The sequence below is a fragment of the Rhagoletis zephyria genome, unplaced genomic scaffold, assembly GCF_001687245.7.
Source record: "Rhagoletis zephyria isolate East Lansing unplaced genomic scaffold, Rhagoletis_zephyria_1.1 Rzeph_scaffold_00095, whole genome shotgun sequence".
Taxonomy (NCBI): Eukaryota; Metazoa; Arthropoda; class Insecta; order Diptera; family Tephritidae; genus Rhagoletis; species Rhagoletis zephyria.
Window position 1 is genome coordinate 231848 of NW_016157179.1, and position 22050 is coordinate 253897.

The following is a 22050-nucleotide window of genomic DNA, read 5'->3' on the forward strand; positions in this document are numbered from 1 at the left end:
TACAATTACGTTGTAATCAATACAATTAACGTTCTTATCTACATATATATTTATCGATACCGTTATCGAAACTTTTACTCATATTCACATATTTACATTGAAAAGCACAATTGTAAAAGGTCTTACATGGCTTACGGTGCTAATTTAGGAATATAACGGTTTTTCGCCACTTTTGTTCCACCGTTTGCCTAGTGTAGGTGACGAAGGTGGTGAAGGTGTTCCATAACAAGCTGCATTGTTTGTTTATTGTGTTTTTTTTTTTTATCTTCTTCTTATTCAACGACTCAAGTGGGGTATTGAACTTCGTGCGACGTTTTGGCTCAGTTGCAAACGCCAGCGACTGGTGGCGCACACAAAATAAGATAAATAAATGAGTAAAAAATAAACAAAAGTAAAAACAATGTTATTAATAAATATAGCAATACTATAGCTATAGGAAGCAGAAAGTCATCAGCAAGCAAACGCAAGACCACGAGAACCTTACCAGCGGCCGCCAACAAGTGATGAGCCAGCGGCGACCAACAACCACACTCCAATGAGTGAAGCACTTGTAAAAGCACTTGAGATAGATTGATAGGTGACTACCAGGTTCAATACACAGACCAGCCAACCATCCACCCATCCACCGGAGCAAGAAGCAAGCAAGCCACATTTGAAGCAGCGGCGCAAAGCCAAGCAACCTGCANAAGTGAAGCACTTGAAAAAGCACTTGAGATAGATTGATAGGTGACTACCAGGTTCAATACACAGACCAGCCAACCATCCACCCATCCACCGGAGCAAGCAAGCAAGCCACATTTGAAGCAGCGGCGCAAAGCCAAGCAACCTGCAGCTAAAGCAAGCACGAGAAACACACGAGTGTTGAGCGCACGATGTGGTTACTCTTTTGTTATTGTTTCAATATGTAACTTATTTTATTTTATTTGGTTTGAAAAATTTTGCATTTTACGCAGACTCTTCTTCTTTCGTGAGTTGTTGTTTTTTTTTTTTGTTTGATATTTTTTTAGTTGTTGCGCAAATTATTATTACAGGCGTACTTGTGGCATAACAAGAGCAACTTTCAAGTTGTGTTGCAAGTTCACTGAGCTTCCAGGCGTGCGACGAGTGCTTGCGGCCCTCAACTGTCAGAAGCTTGGCTGCCGTACGGCGTGAACGACGAAGTGCTTGCCGCAGCAAAAGGCGCTATCACAAGCACCTAGCCAGAGCGCTAGTCCGACCGACAGACAGCCTTTGGCTGCCTGATGGCTAGAGCGCCCTACAGCTTGCTGCTGCTGTGGCTTCGGCGACCAGTGGTGGTAATTAAATTTATGCGCGTTGCACTAACTACAGTAGGCTTTTTATTTCATATTTTCCAACAATCAGTGAGCTCATATTTCAAAAGAAATTTATTCTGCATATGTGCACATGTAGGCGACTGCCAGTTTGTGTGGATATACATATGTATGTACGTATGTAACTAAATACGTATTGGAAAATAGCAATACCCCGTTCGGTTGACGTTATTTATGAATGTTGCAACGGCAAAGTCGAAGGCGCTGGCATTATTATTGTTGCACGTTTGCACATTTTTCAAGGAGGGCATATTCCACTTGAGCGCTGGGCTGCTTGACTTGCTGACTAGCTGACTAGCTGGCTGGCAAGCTGCCTTTGGGATTGATTGACTTACTGACTGCTTTAGATCGCCGACAATAGGTACTCCACATCGCAACTGCGGCTTCTTGCCATCGTGGTCGACGGTCACAATCTATGCATGTTACAGCCTCGTCGGCAGTTCGTCAGCGTCAGTTGGCAGCGATGCGTCACTTTTTAGGTGGTAGCTCTTCAAAAGTGAAGTGGTTTTATGCGCCAAACTCCCGCTGTTGTTTAGTGTTACTTTTACACCCTTCGCATTGCAGCCATACATGGCTTGTACTAGTGTCATTTGGTCTCCGCTTTGTCTTCTGCAGGTATCCAGTCCAAGTCTGAGTTCGAGTTCTAGTTGAAGCTTACAAATTGTTGCCTTTTATCGTTTGCTGCGGATTTTTTTATTCGTGCGGGTGTTGGCGCACTCTCACTCATTCCCATCTGCAGGTTATGGTATCTCATACATAACTTGAGAACATATTTGCCCATTTAAGTGGCATGTCAGGCAGCACATAAATCCACTGCATATGAGGATATGACGCCATTCTACAAATTGACAATGAGGTGCAAGAATCGCCAAGGGAGGAGGCTTGAGAAGTGTAGCGAATTTTTAATGAAAAATTTTGGAAAATGAACATGAAATGGCACAAGATTTCGCTGGAATATCCAGACAGAGATTTATTCCGCGTTGATTACTTTCGGCGCTGAGATTCCATCCGTACTTATTTTAATTCGCTAAGTCTATAACGCTGTAAAGGTCGAACAGCTCATCGTTCCATTGTCTACGATATTTGCCATCGCCAAAGCGCCAGGGACAGAAAATTGTTCGCAAAATCTTTCTTTCGACAACTAAAAGAGTCCCCTCATGAGTTTTTTTTCATTGTCCATGCTTCTGCGCCATACACCAGCACAGGCATTATGAAGTAAATAATAGAGATTGATTTTTGTACGACGAGAGAGGACTTTACTTCCCAATTGCCCACTCAATCCATAGTAGCACTTGCTGGTAAGAGTGGTTCATTCTCGGTTGGATTTCAAGGTAAACAAAACTTTGATAGTGATATTTTCAGACGTTGGGTCCTCAAAGAGGTCTAATTTTTTAGGCATGATTATAATTTATTGGTTTAAGAGATATTTGCCTATAAAGAACAAATTCAAAACTTTCTCGCTTCCCGAAGATTACTCTGCTCAAATACATAAAATGAAAGTTACTTCGATCGAATCAAAGATCGAGGAAATAGAAAGGTTTTGTCAATATTGATAAACTACCAGGCACTCAATTACTTCGTCGGCGCAACTGAAATAAGTGGGCATACAAATAAATCGAAAGCGACTGCAAACGTGCGATCAAGATGGTGGGAAGAGCTTAGCGACGTTACGCATGCGCAACAAACAACCGGCGAATGGTGCATAAATAAATAAAAAAGGCATTTATATAATTGTTCGTATGGCTTTGTGTTTTTGTTTGGCTTTGTTTTGGAGACAAATGCGGCGAGTTTTCAATTTATTTCAACCAAAAAATAGTTTGCTGAGGTCTTGGGCAGATTTGTGGCTATTTGGGGATATATTAAAAGCTTTGGGCATATAAAAGTTGCCAGATTGTCTTAACTAGTAGCGTATTTATTAAATTTCCACTGGTGCTCAGACTATTCCATCTCAGTGTAATATCATTATTTTACTTATACACTAATTGCCGTTTTTATATATTCCACATGTTCTAAGTAAAAAAAACTGGGTTTTTATTCTATTTTCAGAAAATATAACGATAGTCGGCCTCCCGGACTATGTGAACAACAATCTCAAAATAGCACTGTACGCAAAAGAAACACAACGGTACCTGTGTTTCAACGATCAGTGGAAACTAGTTGGAATGGTAAGCTCAATGAGAATTCGTTAATATTTAAGATAAAATGCCTACATATGAAAATTTTGCCCAAATTCGACGGTACAAGCCGGTTGTGTTCAAAAAAACGCCCTTAACGTCCACAGTTTTTAGATTTAGATTTTTTATTTAAAACCTCCGAGCGTATTCTGCCATGAAAAACTGCTTCTCATAAAAATACAGTCGCTGTTTGGAGTCGGCGTAAAACTGTAGATTTTATGTGACAATATCAGTAGCTTTGTGTGACAATATCAGAAGCTGGGCCAACCACTAACATGTGCTGTAAGCGCCAATCTATCATTATTTTCTATAATTATTAAGAATCATAAAGCATTTGATTCATCGTTGAGAGGTATCCAAAGGAGGGTAACCGCAGAAATCTGTAATTCCTCGATCTGCCGACTCTATTTGGGCACATACCAATTGATTCAATTGGGAGTCTGCGTTGAGCAGCTAGTATTGCAAGCATAATTTCGCCTTACAGACAACTCACAACAACTCAACAGAAATAACTCACACTCTGCACAACCTACCACAGTTACTCGATCAAAATGATTAATATGAACTTCAAAACAGTTCCGAACTACTGGATGTTGCTTGGTATGATAGCCGAACAAATCACCTGATGAACATCTTAGGCAAAGGGTTAAATAAAGGCAGAAATCGACTGTGCATATTCTTACTTTTCTTATCCTCAAGGCTTGCCATAATTTTACCAGGGCGGTATCGAATCAGGGATTGATCCGTATGTCTGCTAAAGCTACCATCTAGTTGAAAAAGTTTTCAGCGAAATGAATTTTGCAAACCGTTACAAAAGAGGTTACTCATAACATACACTATACGTACATAATATAACATATTTACAGAGTGACTCAATAAGACCGTAGAAATTCTTATATAAATAAAACAACAGAATTTGTCGAAACGATGATAAATTTTTAGTTTTTAAAAATCGGCATCAACTCCCTCTTATTCAAAAATCACGCAATTCGCGAAATATATATAGTTTTTGCAGAGACACCATTTTCATAAAACGTTGGGATCACTTTTAAGCGTTGTTCAACTGAATATCGCTCCATGACCAAGTTTGCCAAAGCCCGTAGTAAAAAGTCATTAAAATATCACAAATAATTGCCGTCACTCTTGAATCACCCCATATCAATCAGCGTGTGTAAACTCGCTTTGTACATTTTATGCTATAAATGAGTCCACAAATAAGTAGTTACTTATTTAAATAAAAAATAGATAAATCAGAAATTTGTTTTGCCTACAGTTTATTGCAAATTAAAAGCCAATTCAGTTTTCTTTATTAACTATAAGCGCCTTAAGTAAAGCCATAAGTTAACTTGCAACGTTGTAGCGGCGAGTTTTCGTCGAATGAGCACTGGCTGGTGTGTTTGCCCCGACTCGCATAGACTTTAAACATTAATTAGAATTTGCGGCAACAAAGCCGAAATAGAAAAACGTACCGCCCACACGCATGGGCAATCATTTTCTATATACTTGTAGATACGTATATGTACATATATAATTTTTTAACTAATTGCATTGAAATGATCATTTTTATTCGACAATTTTCGTCGTCGTCGTGTGGCAATTCTGAAATGACTAACGCTAGTTGACAATAGCTAAATGACAATTGGTAGCTGAGTGACAGCAGAATTACTTATTAGATACTGATACACAGCTGGCTTGCGTATGAGTGCGCGAGGTATTCGCTGGTGCACGGCTGCTCATGAGTACCTATCAAGTTTGTGTGACAATGTTGCAGCAGACAGGCTCGAGCCAATACGCCACAGAAGTTAGAGCTTAACTTAAAAAAATGGTTTTTGTGAATGAGTGTAACTACGAATGAATTGATCCGCCTGGATTTAGTACTTTAAGCGCGCGTGCTCAAAACAGTAGTGACACTTATTGTTGTTGACTTTCGAGTTGTGCTCATTCCATCAATGATGTTGACAACTTGCAGTCTCGACCCCATAGACAGGGCATATAAAGACATGTGTATTCTATTCACGCAACTATTTACTATACTACAGTTCACTATTTGGGCAATAGTGTGCTTTTTGCCCTTCGTGCTCGCGCGCACACACACACACACCTTGCCCAGGTGACAAATGTTTTTCTTTTTTAATTCTGCTCGCGCGCGAACAATTAGTGCTCATGTAAAGTGTCAAATATTGTCAATACAACAATGCAAATAACTGGAGTATAAAAGCAGAAAAGCTTTGCAGCACAAGATGTGTACACACAAATACAAATGTATTTACATATGTAGGCGTGTATGAGTGAGTGTCTGTATTTATTTGTTTGCTTGTTTATGTATCTAACAATGAGTGCAGGGGATCGCGCGCGCGCGTGTGCCACCAAGAGGCGAGTCGCACCCACAGCACTTTGAAATTCATTCATCAGAATGGGATAAGTCAAATATGTAAATAAATATGTACGCGCACGTACGTGCCTGCGTACAAAAGCGGCGTAGGTTTTTTTTCTTTTCCTAATATTTTTTCATACTTTATATTTTTGTACAGTGTATTGTAGTGCAATGAGTTTATTGCATTTATTTGCATACCTTAATTTTATTATGATTACTCGCGTATAGTCATTAGATAAGTGGTGTCATTCATTGTAGTCGGCTTTTGTGCGCTTCATTTGCTTTTTTCCCCAACTCATTTTGTGATGTCACTTTTATGACTTTAATCTGTTTGAAAGCAAATGCTGGCTTTGTGCAAAAGCCGCCGGAAATTTAATCGTTTATTAAATTTAAGTTTTTTTTTACCGCTTTGGTGTTGTCAGAAAATCCGCTTTGTGAGCAAAGTACTCATACGCCATGGTTGACCCAAATATTTTTCTGCGAAACTGGTCTTTTATAGCTTCAATACGAGTATGTATTTGAAATTAAATATTTTTGAGGGTTTGTTTGGGTATAGAAGTCAATATTTGAAATAAAAAAAGTCTTGGAAGTAATTCAGTTTAAGACACTTTTATTTGGTTGAAGAGGCAAATCCGCACTTTTAGTGCGAAAGTTGTAATTTTAATTTTTGTTTAGGTTAGCTGCATGCGTACATTTTGCCTGTTTTAAGGCAATGGAAAAGTTCTAAATTTGTACCACCGGGGGGTCCACTCGGTATTGCGATTCGAAAAGCAAATCATTCAGGTAGGTATGTAGGTAGGAAGTAGTGGCTACCGCCACAACGTTAGATATATTCTCTCTTCTAAAAGAGTATACTTTTCGTGATCGGTTCCGATCCGATTTAGGCCACGTATGCAGTGCTAACTTTGAGTAAAACGGGAAAGAGATCAGCAATACCATTGCAGACTGGCTATCACAAAAAATGAAGACGTCTCTTTCCATCATTTGTTTTCCAAGATCTTCAGCAGCTTCCATGGTAAGAGTAGCTTCAGCTTGGAATACGCCGCAGTAGTCTGGTAACCTAAGATAGATTTTCAGAGGAGGGTTTCGTGAGAAACCGCCTCCTCTCACCTTATCGTCGGATTTCGTGCCATCTGTATAGATATCAGTACTATCAGGTGGAGTGTTAATCAAGAATGATAGAATACAAGATTGCGCCGATCAGAGAGGATTTTTGAGAATAACTTTTGTGTGACGTCACACTGGTGCAATTGCGGGAGAGAAATGCCAAAACGTGAGCAAGAATGGAAGAAGAAGAAAAAATGTTGCAAGGAAAACGTAAACAAGTTGCACAAGTGTGACGTCATGCAAACAACGATTCTGTCAAATTCGTTAAGAGAGGAATAGCGGTCCGAGATCGGCGCAACCTTTGTATTCTCTCAATCGTGATTGTTAATATGTTCTTTCCACTCCTCCCTGCTTGGGTTTCTTGTGCTCAAGTTACTTTCCGGCGACGCTACGGTCTGTACTGTTCGGAATGAAGCAACATTTATCTAATATACAAGAGTGTCGATGGGCTTCAGGTTGCCAATGGAATGCCTCTCTTCAGCGAAGAACAACGAGCGCTGCTATCTGCTGTCCTGCCGTTTAGCTCCGGTGGAGTAACTGAAGATATTTTCTACCTTCTAGTAAAGAGGAAGACCTCCACATTCGCCTCCCCTTCACTACTCCACGGCAGAATAGCTGACCGATAAACTCCACCATTGAGTTGAGTTAACCACACCTAGAGCCATCGTGACGTCAATAATAGCCTTTGAAAGTATATACGTTGTTCAACGCACCTTCAATGTCCAAAAAAGCTACGAAACAGGTGTGTTTAACACTGACGTACTTCCCGATNGCCTAGAGCCATCGTGACGTCAATAATAGCCTTTGAAAGTATATACGTTGTTCAACGCACCTTCAATATCCAAAAAAGCTACGAAACAGGTGTGTTTAACACTGACGTACTTCCCGATATCATCGACCAAGCTATGATATGCGATCTCCGCAGCTTTGCCTTTAGACGACTGTCGATGTTGTTAGAAAGGAAGCTGCTAACAATCCTTTCAAGTGTATTAAGAGCAAAGAAGGAAAGAGTGATGGACCTAAGATCTTTGGAATTAATATGTGAAGCTTTTCTGGCTTTTGGGATAAAGACAACCTTAACATTTCTCCATGCCACCGGTATACGATTACGCTTGAAACAGGCCTTGAAAAAACTTCACAGCCATTTCGCAGACAACTCCAGTGTCTTAATTAGTTGTGCAGGTATCTATTATCCCGTCCGGTCCTGTAGTTCCATATGGTTTATAGCTTGGGGCTGCCCATTTAACCCTTTCTTCCGAGACGGGTATGTTCACGGTGTAGGAAGGAATAAAAGGGGTATTTCCCTCCTGCTATGTCCCAGTAAAGTGGGAATTTACGATCAAGGTTTTTTTTTTACCCCTTGGAGATCTAGGCTTCGGAGATCTGAAGAGAATCTTCCGTAGCCTCGCAGTTTCGAAACCACCTTCGATGCAACCACAGAAAATTTCCGTGACGGAGTATGATTAAAAAATCATGCGCGGGATTTATTGAAACAACATCCAAGATTTTAATAAGTAAAGAATTTATCAAGATGTTCAACAAATGTTCAATGTCAAAAACTAGCTTATTTATCTGAATATTTATTAAAACGCTATTTGTTTTTCTCTGTATTAAATCTAGGTCACTGCTGAAGAGCTAGGTGTCTCTAACAACAATGACACTTGACGCAAGTTATGTATTTTTTCATATCTACATACATATGTACATACATACAGCCAATTCGCGATAAATTTTAGATCCACTTTAGCCTTGTAAGCACTGTTGACTATGACATATATTTTCAGATTGTTAATGAAAAATCGCAACAAGTAACAAATTACTGGCTATTTTTTGCAGCTGCACAAATAGAATTCTTCTATAACAAATACATGCATGTAATCAAGTGCTCTATTGTGAATGGCTACTTAAGCTAGAAGCTCAGAGAGTACTTGTGCATATTTATTTGCAGCGGAGGTAGGTACTTTAAAATGCGTCGAAGCACACCTACGAAAAGCCACCTCATATCTACATAAATGACAAACATGCTTGTCAGCAATGGAGGGGATTTATGCAACGCTATATATATGTAAATGCATAAATGTTTGCTAGTATTTACCCAAATGCATAACAAAACACTTAGTCATAAAATATTTGTAAAAACAAACAATCACTGTCAATTTCATTACGATTCAATCACTCGCCACTTCAAGCAATCAAAATATAATAGATAATCAAAACAAATTTTGTCATTAGGAATTGTTCAATTGCATATTCATGCAAACATTTATACTCGTATAAGTAACCACAGTTAATAAATATCGAATAGTTGGATTAGGTGCATTTTGATACATTTTGTTAGTGGTAATTGTACTTTGTTCTCTGTAAAAAGGATGGTAAACAAAACTTTGAAACGAGTTCCTTTTCATTTAAATGTCCTTTAGCACTTTGAAACGGTATTGATGAAAATATGACAGACTTTATAAATTTTTCTAACTCACTTGGCATCAGTGAACTCAACATAATGGTATCTCTTCAGCAAAGGAAATGATGGGTGACAAAGGGTTTTTGCAGATGAATACGGTCGATCGTAGATATGAAACATTTAGAATCATTCAGGTAGGAATGGAGTTACGTGTATAGCTGATCAGCATTCAATAAAAGCTCAAGCTACTTTGTCGACCTCCCACAAAGTTGTACCACGAAACTGTGGAGGAATAGCGCTGTCATAAGACCAATTCTGGTTTGGTGGCCTGACCTAAACAAACAATATGTAGTTACTTAACAGCAGATGCGCTAAAATCCCTTCCGAAAAAAACGCTAAAAACTATCCTGAACCTATCGATCTTTACCTGAACGCAGTGGCAGTTAGACTCAGAGAGTCATTGCTGTAGGGACAGCAAACTATGGGTACAGGCTGCTCATTTACGAAATGTAATTAAGAAATACGACAAGTTATATGACGCCAATCATAAATTGAAGAATTTCATGGCAGAGCGATTCTCAACTACAAGAGAATGGAGTGGCGGATAAAGTAGGATCCAAGATGGAACGCCATATCTTTGAAGTAAAGTAATAACGGATGAAAAAAGCAACAATATATTCTAGCAGCAATGCGCCATTATTAGCAATAACAAAACCGGCTAGAAATTTTAAGATGGTCAGGAATTGCAAAAGGAAATAGACCGAGCGTCTCCGTGTGAAGGCCATTAAATCGGCAAGAGCAGGAGGACGAAGACCTCGGATCTGCTTAACAGATCAAGGACAGAAGTTTTCAGGGGAGAAGCAACCATGAGACTTCATAGAACCTTCCTATACTAGAGCTTGCCGCAGCTGCTGGCTAAAATATATCGAAGCAAGTGTCCAAGAGTTCCAGTGTGTCTAATAGCTATAAAACAATAAGAAGACACACAGTAATAGAACTAGCGGATATATCGGGTGCTACTTTAAGCAAAGGAGTTTCATATTTTCTTCAGGCAATCAAAATGGTTTAAGCAAGCAATCTAGGATGAAAATAGATGAAAACTAATTTCCCTAAAATATCCTAACAATACTATACGCAGTTACCAGCAAGCACTGCAAGCAACGCATCAACGTAGTTATCCCAACTAGCGATGGGGATAAAAACAACGTCAAATAACTGCTATCATCGTGGTAAATACTAAGCACAAGTTCGTCAAGAAAAGCCGAAAACGGGCTGCACGATTTGAGGTGAAAAAAGCCTCAATAGTTTTAGTAAAAATCATTTTTATCTTCAGTCTAAGCAGAGGAATGTCGAACCATGACCCGATTACCAGGGAAATTCATAATTCCCCAAAAGATCTACAAGAGTCTGCTTCTATAAAGAAATATCCAGGCCCTTTGAGAAAACTCCGCATAGTTGAGTTTTTTTAAGGACTACCACGAGCAATTCAATTTCAACAAAAAAACATACTTTTTTGGTAACAACTGCAATAAAAAAAAACATTATAGTTCTACGGAAATAATCAAAAAACTTCCTATGCAAAAGTCATCAGGATGGTAGGAACCGAGATCTGGTGCGTAAGTACTAAAACGGGCTAGTTGAAGTCAATGAACGTTGGAATAAAAAAAATCTCCTCGAGAAAAGAACTACGATACATCATATTTTGAGATCTGACTGTAAATGCTGAAGATATGACGAAAAATTATTAGCCTCAGAGGGAATTTTTTCTGGTACAGTCTACGAGTTACTTTTTTGTTTTCTTATTTTCCCAGCTCTTTGGCTACTTCTTCCGGAATTGAAAACTACAAAAAACACTTTGTTGTTCTATTGACAATAAATTACTCGCCAATGCTTACATTAACTAAGAGCAGAAAATGGAAAGTTGTATTGTTTCCTTTTTTCTTATTCTTGTTTTTGTGCGTGGAAATAGCTAGAGAGAACATGAGCAGCAGGCATGCAACAGACGTCAAGGAAATACGTTGCGCATGTGCAGCACCATTGACACTCAGTTGGCTCATATTCGTACATTGTAATTGGTGGCAACGAGTTGCAGGCTTGCATTTTAAGTGTTGTGTAAACAAAACAAGTGAATCTACATGCGTAAATGGTGGAAAAGTGGGAATGATCTCATTTTATTTCCAAATATTTAGAAGTTTGAGCACTTAATTTAACTTTTGCTCCTCGCAACCCAACTTAATTTTTTCGGAAGGAATAAATGCATAAATAAGTATGTAGAAAGGATTCAGAGGGTCGATGCGATTTAAAAAAAAAAAACTAAATTTTGGATTGTTTTTGGTTATGACATTTTTCCAGCAAACGAGTTAATCGTTTTAAAAATCTCCAGTCGCTACAACAACTCCACAAAAATCTATTTTTAAATCCAGTTCAAATGCACTTGGAGTCATTGACTGTGAAGTTTGACGCTCTGAAGGGCATGCGCGTGCGTGCAATTGACGTAAATAGCAAACTCGCGTGCGCAAGAGTTTACAAAAAAGAAACACAAATATTTATAATAAAGTACTTGAAACACAGACAAGAGCGCAATTAAAAATCAATCAAAGTAGGTGCAAAGTGGCCAAAACAAAAAATAGATTCTCAAAACAATCGAGAGTTACTAAAAATACATTTCGGGCGAAATAAGAGTGATTCGAAAAAGTTAGAATCGAAGATCTTGTAGTTATTCAGTACCAACACTATGCAATTGATACATTCCTACAATTTAGGGCAGACGAGCCAAAATGAAAGCATTCCAGTGTAGGCGAAAGATTCTTTTCTCAACACAGCCGCAACGCACAGGGCAGCTAGGCTATTGTAGTACTTCTTAAGTTGAAATAATCAAATTTTTTCTTTAATTCATTTCTATCTTTTCCATTGCAGAAAGAACTGCGCGACACCTGCTACTTCAACGAAACCATCGTACACGGTTATTTCGTGTTTCGTTCCGTAGTCGATCTGCAGCGACGTGTCGGCTTCACGCACCAAGGTAAGGCGGTCGGGCCGAAGAAGAATGTCAACGATGCCTGCTATTTGTTCACAAAGATACAGGCCGATCAGTTTTTCCATCAGCACACCAACTATTTTGCACCGAGAGCGAAGAACACCAAAAACATCAGCGGCTTACAAACAACAGCAACAACGCATACGCATACGACATCAGGGGCCTCAGCAAGATTGTCGTCACAGCGAGCGGCGCTCTCGGCGGCGGCAACGGCAACAGCCACCGCAACTGCAACTGCAACAGCGTCGCAACGCAGCAGCAATAAGATATCGCGTAATCGCAGTAACAACAAAAATAAGCGAGTGAATGAGATGCGCGGCAATAGCAGCAACAACAATAACGACCAAAATGAAGAGTACACTTATGGCCATAGTAGCAATTTAAGCAGCAATAGCAACAATAACCAGAGCAGTAGCCACCACAACAACAATAGTAGTAATTTAGTTAGTAATAGTCAGCAGCAGCAACATCAAATAGTTGTAAGTCAGCAAAAGCATCACAACAACAGCAACAGCCGTACACGTGAGCATGTTCGCCAACAGCAGCAGCAGCAGCAGCAGCAGCATCAAGTGCGGCATCACCACAACGATCCAAATTTGATTGCGCGCCGCCACCAACATGAGCACAAGCAGAAGCGTCGGCAGCATCAGCGACAGCAGCAGCTGCGCCTGCGTCTGCGCAGCGGCAAAATAACTAGTCCAGCAGCAGCAGCAGCAACAACAACAACAGCAGCGCAGGAGCATGCATCAGCGGAAACAACAACGCAAGCTGCTCTCGGAGTGACTGCGACGGCAGCAGCAGTGGGCGGCGGTTGGAAGGAGCGCAAGCGCAATAAAAGCGTTGACGCACAGGCAGTTGGGCAACAAACTGCAACGGCGATGAATGCTGCTGAGCAGGGCGCGACTGCAACTACAACAACTATGAAAACAACTACAATTGCGAATAAACGCAAGGGCCGACGAAGAAAAGTAAGGAAGCAGAAGAAACAGCAGCAGAAGCTAGAGCAGCAAATGTTGCCACTACGTGCGCGTCCGCAGCAAACGCGGCAGGACGACGCCTCGCCAACGCAAACCACATGGTGGTGGAATGAGTCGCCGACGCCACCGCTCTTCTCGTCGTCCACTTCGCAAGCGCTGGCAGATGGTGTGAGCAGCATTTCGTCGGCAACAACAAACGGCGATTACAGCGGCGAGTGGTTATCTTCGCCAACTACATTCGCCAGCACAGCAGCGGCATCAGCAAGTCCACTGGATGCCTACACAGCCTCATCTCCATCGTTGTTGTCGTCATCGGTGTCGTCAATTGCGTATTCGGCGTCAACAACCGATGTTACTGACGGCTTTTCCTCGCTCACGCCTACAAGCGACTATAGCAACTTCACAGATTTTACCAGCGGGGCGTGGGCAGATGAGGCACTCAACTCTACACTGCTTGCTGAGATGGACGACAGCAACATGTCGCCGGAGCCAACCTCAGCAGCAGACAATCAACTAAACAGTATTAATTCCCAACCACAACACTATACAACACTCAATGGGGCGGGGTCAGCATCGGAAGAGCAAGATGTGGCATCCACGTCGACAATGTTGTCCGAAAGCAGCGATCACAGCTGGTCACCAGCAACCGTGGGCACAGAAGCGGCAGCAGTAAGCGATAGTGATGTTGCTGAAACAATCTTTCCAGCGCCCACAGCAGCTTTAGAGACCGTAAGCGATGCAGCTACAGCGACTTTACCAGACGACGTCAATGCCACAGTGGAAACGCAAACTGCTAATGACGCTGATTTGTATGCAACAATGAATTCTACCTCTAGTGAAACCGAATTGGAAAGTAGCAGCAGCAGCAGCGACGGCGCCTTCACTGAAGCCCTGGCAGATGTTGCTGCCACAATGATAACAACTGTTGAACACCGAGACGTCCACATGGCGGTAAACGAGCAGGAAAATAACAAAATGGACGGCAGCCAGAAGCGGAAGAGACCATCCAGCATTGCTGCCAGCATAGCTACACTTTTGTACAATCAATTTCTGGCGACCAGCAGCAGTAGAAGCAATCACAAATACGCTTGGAAACCGCGACGTGGAGACGAATACTCAGATGAAGCAGTTGCGCTCACTGCGCGACCAGCAACAGAAGCCACAGAAACCGAGCTCCCATTAGACGATCGCGCAGCGTGGTGGCAGCAACATATGAATCATAGTGGCAGCAATTTTTGGGATAAGGGCTTCGCTGAATTGTCGCCTAGCGCGAGCGCCGATTACGCCTGGCACAAGGTCAGCAAGCAAAGGAATGAGAGTAAGCGCAGACAGATAAACAGAAGCGGCGAAAGCGTAGTTGCTGAATCAGTGTCCCAGGAACCGCTGCAGACGCTAGTGGCCAGCGAATCCAGCCTTAGCTACAGCAAGAAATACTTGGGTGGTGAGGGAAAGTTGCACCGACAGGGCAGCAAATTGTACATCAACAGCAACAAGTTGCAAACACCAGCAGCAGGCATAGCACAAGGGTACAGCAGCACAATGGCAACATCACGTGCCGCAGCTAAAACAACAATAAAGACGGCAGTAGGTGCAACGAATAGTACAACTCCATCGAAAACAATGACAACGACATCGCAGCAGCACATCTATCCGATGAAACAATTACTGGGAAACAAAACCATCTCGCCGCTCAACAATCCGTTGCAACTACAGCACTTTGACGGCAACAGCAATCACTTGGCACATCCACCAACAGCCAACACACTCATCCCATTAACTTTATCAGCCGCGCCAGCCAGCTCAACTGCGACGACCAGCGAAACGCCAACTTCGACAGCTGCCGTCGCAGCAGCGACCACCACGAAGAAGGCGATACGCATATCGACGCAAAAGCTGCTGGCCACACCTTTTCACCAACTGACCTATGTGCGGAACAACGCTGGCGACATTGACATCGACAATATTGACAACATCAGCGTCTATCCAGACCTAATGGAGGACTCGGGCGAGTTGGCAGAACAACATTCTACCGAGCGCATAGCGACCGACGCGACGCGCAACAGTCGGCTGACCATCGTAAGCGGTTATCTGCCCACCTCAGCGACGGCGACATTACCCGAATCGATACGGCTAGCAAAGGTCAAGATAAATAAGGAAAGGAAGCGCATGATGAGCTTGAGGCAAAGGCGTGGAGGAAGGCGACACGCGTAATCGAAGAAAAGCCGCTCTTAGTCGATTACTTTAGCGTGTAAGATTCAATACAAATCTGGAATCGTGATCTGATATTTCAATGGAAAGCTTTAAAAGGACTTTTTAACCGACCGGAAAAATTTACTAAGAATTTTTGAAGGTTTAAAAGATGCTTAGTACCTGTTCAATAGCCACAGAAGCTTTCAAATGAAATGTTAAGTTGAAAGCAAGCTTTAACAAAATTTCGACTTCCTCTTAGGGCGTAGCTTTGCGTAAGTGCCGGTTTGGAGAAGTCCACAAGTAGTTTTCTGGCTGGAAATTTCTCAAACGAACTTAGCCGTGAAATGCTTGCATCTCAATTTTAAAGTATAGGTTATACTTTCCACGGAAATTTAATATAATATCGATATGAACTTTTTGAACAACATCGGGTCTGAAGATAGAGCTTTCACAAATATCGTTTCGCAGTGAAAGCACTACATACTTAAGAAGGGTGGGTGCTAAATAGTTTTTTTCTTGCCTTTCTATAGCTTAAATGAGTGATTCCTCATCTTTTTAACAAATACTGAAGCGCAAAAGCACATTAACAGAGCTTGCGTTGGAATCTTTGTACAGAAATGTTTCCCAGTTTTAGAGTTTTGTGTGACTTAAGATAAATTCAAATTAGTAAAGTTAAATTGAATTAGAAATCAATGATTGTGCAAACCTGAAATCTGCGAGTTTCAAAAGAAGCTTTCGTGGAAGCTTTCAGGAGTTTTTAGAGTTTCGCCCCTGATTCCTTTCACAAAAGTTGTAAAGCTTTTTATTAGTGAAAGCTCTTACAAACACTGTTGGAAACTGTTTTTCGTATGAAAGTTTGAAAATTTTATTTTGGTTGGAAAGCAGCTTTAGGAAAGTTCCTAAAGCTCGAAAAAGAATGACTAATTTAATACTGGAGAAGACAAATAGAAATGAATTTCATAGTTACTCAGACGCTGGAAAAACAATCTTTGATAAAAAGAAAAAATCAATACGTTGAAAAAATAGTTGTCGTTTAAGATTTGTACTGAAACATGTAGAAATTGAAATTGAAAAAAAAAACATATATATATTTAAATTTACATGTTGCAAAACTATTATATCTTATAGATATTTAAAGAAAAAAATATGGAAAATTTTGTAATCACAGCGTTGCCAGGCTCACACGAAAAATATCTCACGAAACACTCAACACGACACCCTCAGCACCAAGCTCACGCATATGTACTGGTACACGAATTGCACGAATGTTGTGAGCACACACATACACAAGCTAAATACATATGAACATTCTTTAATACAACATAAACGAGAACATTTTCTGGATGCGACGAAGTTAATTTTAAACACAAAACAAAAAAATATTGAATGCAAGTTTTGTTGCAGAAAATTAATAAATGAGACAATAAGCAGCTGGCATAAGTAATAATGGAAAAAAAATTAAATTAAATAGCAAAACAATTTAATCCGCTAAATATGCAGAAATAGTAATGAACATGCTTGGGAAAAAAAACTAAACAAAATATCTAATAGAAAAAATTATACTTTTGAAAAAAGCAGAATAGCACAAAATGTTTGGCAGAAAGTAACACTAACGCTGTTCGATATGTGCAGCAAAATGCATACCAAGCGACTAGCTACTTATGTATAAATAAATAACTGTAAAAAGCGAAAATCAATTAACAAAATCCGAGAAAACCGCCTTGCCGGAACGTAGTTTTGAAAAAAGGAAAAATTATAACCAAAAACTGTACTTTAAAACGAGCAACAGCGCTGAGAAATTAATGTTTTGTCAACTAAATCGCACACAGTAACACTTCCAAACTACCAAAAAACTAAATATTTGAAAAAAAATAAAAAATTTAATTAAATTTCAAACAAAAAGGTTACACTATAAAAAATGTATTAGGACAGCATCTAGCAAAATGGTGATAGGTAATAGAAGAACATGAATTTACTGCAACTTGAAAAACGTTTTTGAAAATGGTGGCAACACTACACACCGAATGGGAAGTAAAGAGAGCTAGAAATTATGGACCGATGCAGATTTTCCTATAATTATGTGCAGCAAGCGTTCAACAAGAAAATAGCCACATCAAAGAAATACATATTAAAAATTTAGCATTAAACCAAAAACAAATTACAAAAATTTAATAAAGAATTTAGACTTTTGCAAGCGTAGGCGAAAAATTATATACAAATTGAAATTTAACATAACTAAACGCATAAGGGAACTATTTATTAAATACGAAAATATAGCAACTACTTAATTAGAAGAAATTTATAATTAAAAAAAAATAAATAAAATCTTTTTGAAAACTTAATCAAAAAATAACCGTATGAAATTTACAAAGTTTCCAGATATAACATTTCTCACTTTAGCATTGTGCTGAGTTTCTGTCGATTTTTTATAAATATTTTTTTTCGCGACATTTTATATGCTCCGCACATTTCCAAATGTCTTGATTCTCAATTTTTTAATCCTTGAATTTCTATTGATCTTTGGTTTATGCTCAAGGCGATTAACGACGGCTCAATATATTCTAGATCGGTGATGGGCACTACCTTGCCCGCGGGCAAAGCTCTTTTAGGCTTTCTATATATTTTGTATTGTGGCGTGCAGAGTAAAAGCTCTATCTGCTCATCGCTGTTCTAGATGCCAACAGGTCTCTGCCAGCTGAGAAAGCATTTTCTCTGAGCGCAAACATAGATACACAATATTTAAGAAAGGTTTCGAGATTTCGCTCGCGAGCTTTTCTATAGTAATCACACTACAAAGAGCTACTTATGCGCTCTCTATTGAGATCAGTATTGGTCAAACTATAACGACCAGAAGCTTTCTATACACTTTCAAGGGACGTGCACAGATGTAAACCTCTTCCTGGTGGCCGTCACTGTTCTATAAAAAAAATAGTGACGACCTACACATATCCCATGGAAGAAGCTTTTTTAAGCTATCTGTATATTTTATATCTTATATAAAACAGCTGTCTAAAGTACAGATTTTTTATCATTGACGAGCTTTCACTCTGTTCACTTACAAAAATCTATAGAAAGCTTTAAAGAGCTTCTCTTAGGGATTATGTTTTGGTTCGAAGCAGTATGTATTACATGGAATAGACAGAAAACTTGAAAAGGCCCGATATTAAATATGTATAAAGCTTATGTGGCCAACTCAGACCGTAACAGTCAAGGTCAAAATATATGCATGTATGTACGTATGTAAGTATACCGCAAGAAGCTTTTTATAGCTTTCTATTCTTTTTATATGCTTTGAGAGCGAACACAATAAGATCTGTAGCGTGGATCGGCTGTTCATCAGTGTTTATAAGAAGACTTCTGAGATTCGCAAAGTGGGAGATACAGCTAGAGCTTATATTTATCAAAAAACACTTAGCTTGTCGAGGCGAGGGCATTTTCTTTTAAAATCGCCCATTGAGCGACCTAAAATAAATAATAATTTTTCTAGCCAACTACTTATTTGAAACAATCAACGAAATTAATTTGAAAATAAAAGAACGTTCTTAAATTTCAACCTAAATACATAAATACCGACAAAAACAATAGTAACAGAGTTTAATTAACAAACAGTAAATACTTCACCGTTAAACTAACAATATTAATTTATTGCTCGAATATTTATAAAAACGAGAAGTACTATTTATCATTTATAACCGAATTAGTAATCAATAAAACACTAATCCTAACAAGACGAAGAGATCTGTTTGATGGCAAAACCTGATGAAAAAATTTAATAAAAAAGTTAAGACTTAACCAAACGAGGAATGGAACGTAGAGAACCTATAGTTAAACAAATTATTTCCATTTCCACAAATATAAAAACCCTAAAAATAAGTTAAAAAATTATAAATACGAATGAATTTGTATAGAAAGAGAAGCGTACGAAGTAATGCAATTAATTAGTTAATAATTAAAATGAACAGAGAAAAATTTAATGCATGAGTAATTGAAAAGGAGTTAGATTTAAATGGTTCTTTGAAAATATATAACCTACTAACAACAACAAAATACACTGCAGTAGATATTATATACAGGAAGTACATGCAAACTGGAGCGCACTTTGAATGTCATGCTAGTAATAAAGAATAGTTAAAGAATTAAGCTGCAACTTAAAATACATACATATAAAAATTTAAAAGAACAGTGTAGCTAAACTTTAATTTTAAAATTTTTATTTTATTTTGAAACTTGTTTTCGCAACTACTTTTGTTGATTTTTCTTATTTTTTTTAATATACATATTTACACGCATACAAAAACAACAATATTTTTTTATTTCTATTAAAATAATTTCCAGTTAAGTACTCCAACTAAACGTAAACAATATGGAAAGCTAAAAAATAAGCAAAAAAATGCCGAAGAAAATGCGAAAAAATATTAATTCACACTTCAGTTAACTACTAATTGCGTAAGGCTTAGAGACATTTATAGTACTGTGTATGCATGTAGCGTATTAAAATGGATGATACAGCAATGAAAATATGTAATGAAAGTAAGTAATAAGTGAATAACTAAAAACAAGAAGTGGTTAAACATATATACGAGTACGATGAGAGTAGTCAGTATATTATAAAAGTAAAAAAAAAACGAGAAAAAAATATATTTAAACGCCTATATTTGTAAATTAATTTTGTTGCCTCAAAAACGAAACACGAAAATGTAACACAAAAACTATTTATGCACTCACACGCGCATACACCTACATACATACATACATACTATTTAAAAAAAGAAAAACTGAATTCTGCATAATTTTCGCACGACACTGTAAGCCAGTAGAGGGCAGAGAAAGAGTTCAGCCTGTGCACATCTATAGATGCATAAAAAGTTTAAAAAGCCCCGCACAGCTGTTAACATTTGCCTGTCTCTACTCGTTTCATCTAAGGTCGGTGTTATGCAGAAATTTTGTTTGGCAAACTGCGTGCAATTGTTGTTGCAGCAAACTCGGAGAGAGCGAGTTTGGCGACTCTCACAGCAAACTAATTTTGTTTGGTCAAACTGCAGCAAATTCGGTGTTGTCATATACAAAAATTTTAAATTTTGCGCGTTATGTACATCTGAAATTCTCATTTCGTGTTGGCAATAGCCATGAAAACCATAATGAACGTGCAACCCTGTGCCAAACTCGACATAACCACCTCCGAGCAAACTAAGCAGCCGCCATTTAATTTGGCAAACAAAAGTTTGTCTGCATAACACCGACCTAACACAAAACTTTCACTTCTTTCACCTGCTCACTCTCCCTTTCTCTCTTTCACTTATTTAGGCTTTCAGCTAACTTTCATCAATTTCGAATAGCAACACCACTAAAGCCTATACATTGTTCGAGCTTTTGTTAGAGCTTTCACTCATCTGCCGCTAATTTATAATCGTTAAGAAAAACTGTATACTGATTCACTTTGTAGATAATTTTCCTTAGTTTTAAAAATAAAAACTAATATACAACATATTAACGAAAATTATTTAGTTTAACATTATTTTAATGTATTTTTAAGCTTTGTTTATTCTAATTGTATTGCATAGTTGTGTAATTAAATACTTAATAATAAATCACTATTTATGTGTAGAAAGAAGTGAAGCGCGCCGCAACTGCGTAAAATAAAATAATGAATATGTAAAAAATGTATACAAAGTTATTTTTATTTTTGCTTAAACTAAAACCTGTTTTCTTTAGAAGAACGAAAACTTCCCCCTTTTTTAGTTTTGAAATTTTAACTAAAACAAAATGCTAATTACCGCAAAAAAGCATCTGTATGTATCTATTACTGCGTAACGAAAAATAAAATCAAAAGTGAATATTTATTCAAATAAACATAACCGTTAAGCAAGCCCTACTAATTCGAAAGTATCGAAAGCATAAAAGTTATTTCAAAAACGAATTCTTTGTTACTACGTTAATTTTCAAGGGTATAAGAATTTATGAAAAACGTAAAAGAATTGAAAAGTGGAGAACTTAAAAGAGAAAACTGCGTATAAATAAATTTAATATTGAAAGATATTAACAAAATATTAATTGCTGTTTTATTTTTGGAAATTACATGGAGGTACAAAAAACATATTTGAAAAAATAATATAAGGTTTTTTTGTAGCTTTTCAGGGCTTGTAAACCCAGCTCAGTGTCGGTTTAAATTAGAAGATCACTCTTTTCTTGTTTTTTCGTACAGAAGTGTGCGCGTGTACAGTTTTCTTTCAGTCTAAACCAAGCTTTGAACTAGAATCTCTTGTGGCTCAGTCACACTATCACACTGATCAACAGAAGAGCATTGGAAGTTCTAAAACCTTTTAAAAAACATCACATTAATAGACCAGAGTTAGCCAATTTATTGCAAAGTAGGCAGTACATTTTTATGCTTTCTTTACACTGATATAGCCACGGACAAAGCATTTCTCCCGGGATTAATTTTTTAAAGTTTTCTTTGTA

The 22050-nt window shown here is 38.5% G+C and overlaps 1 protein-coding gene across 6 annotated transcripts in view; it reads left to right on the forward strand.

Annotated features, from left to right (window-relative positions):
* Nucleotides 1-19773, forward strand: part of ths (thisbe) — a 200207-nt gene extending 180434 nt beyond the window's left edge. For all 6 annotated transcript variants that reach the window (XM_017632002.1, XM_017631983.1, XM_017631999.1 and 3 more), the window contains 2 exons: nt 3378-3496; nt 12304-19773. In XM_017632002.1, coding sequence (XP_017487491.1) covers nt 3378-3496; nt 12304-15612 — 3428 coding nt within the window. In that variant the 3' untranslated portion in view covers nt 15613-19773. The remainder of the gene's footprint in view (nt 1-3377; nt 3497-12303) is intronic.
* The last annotated feature ends 2277 nt before the right edge of the window (nt 19774-22050 follow it).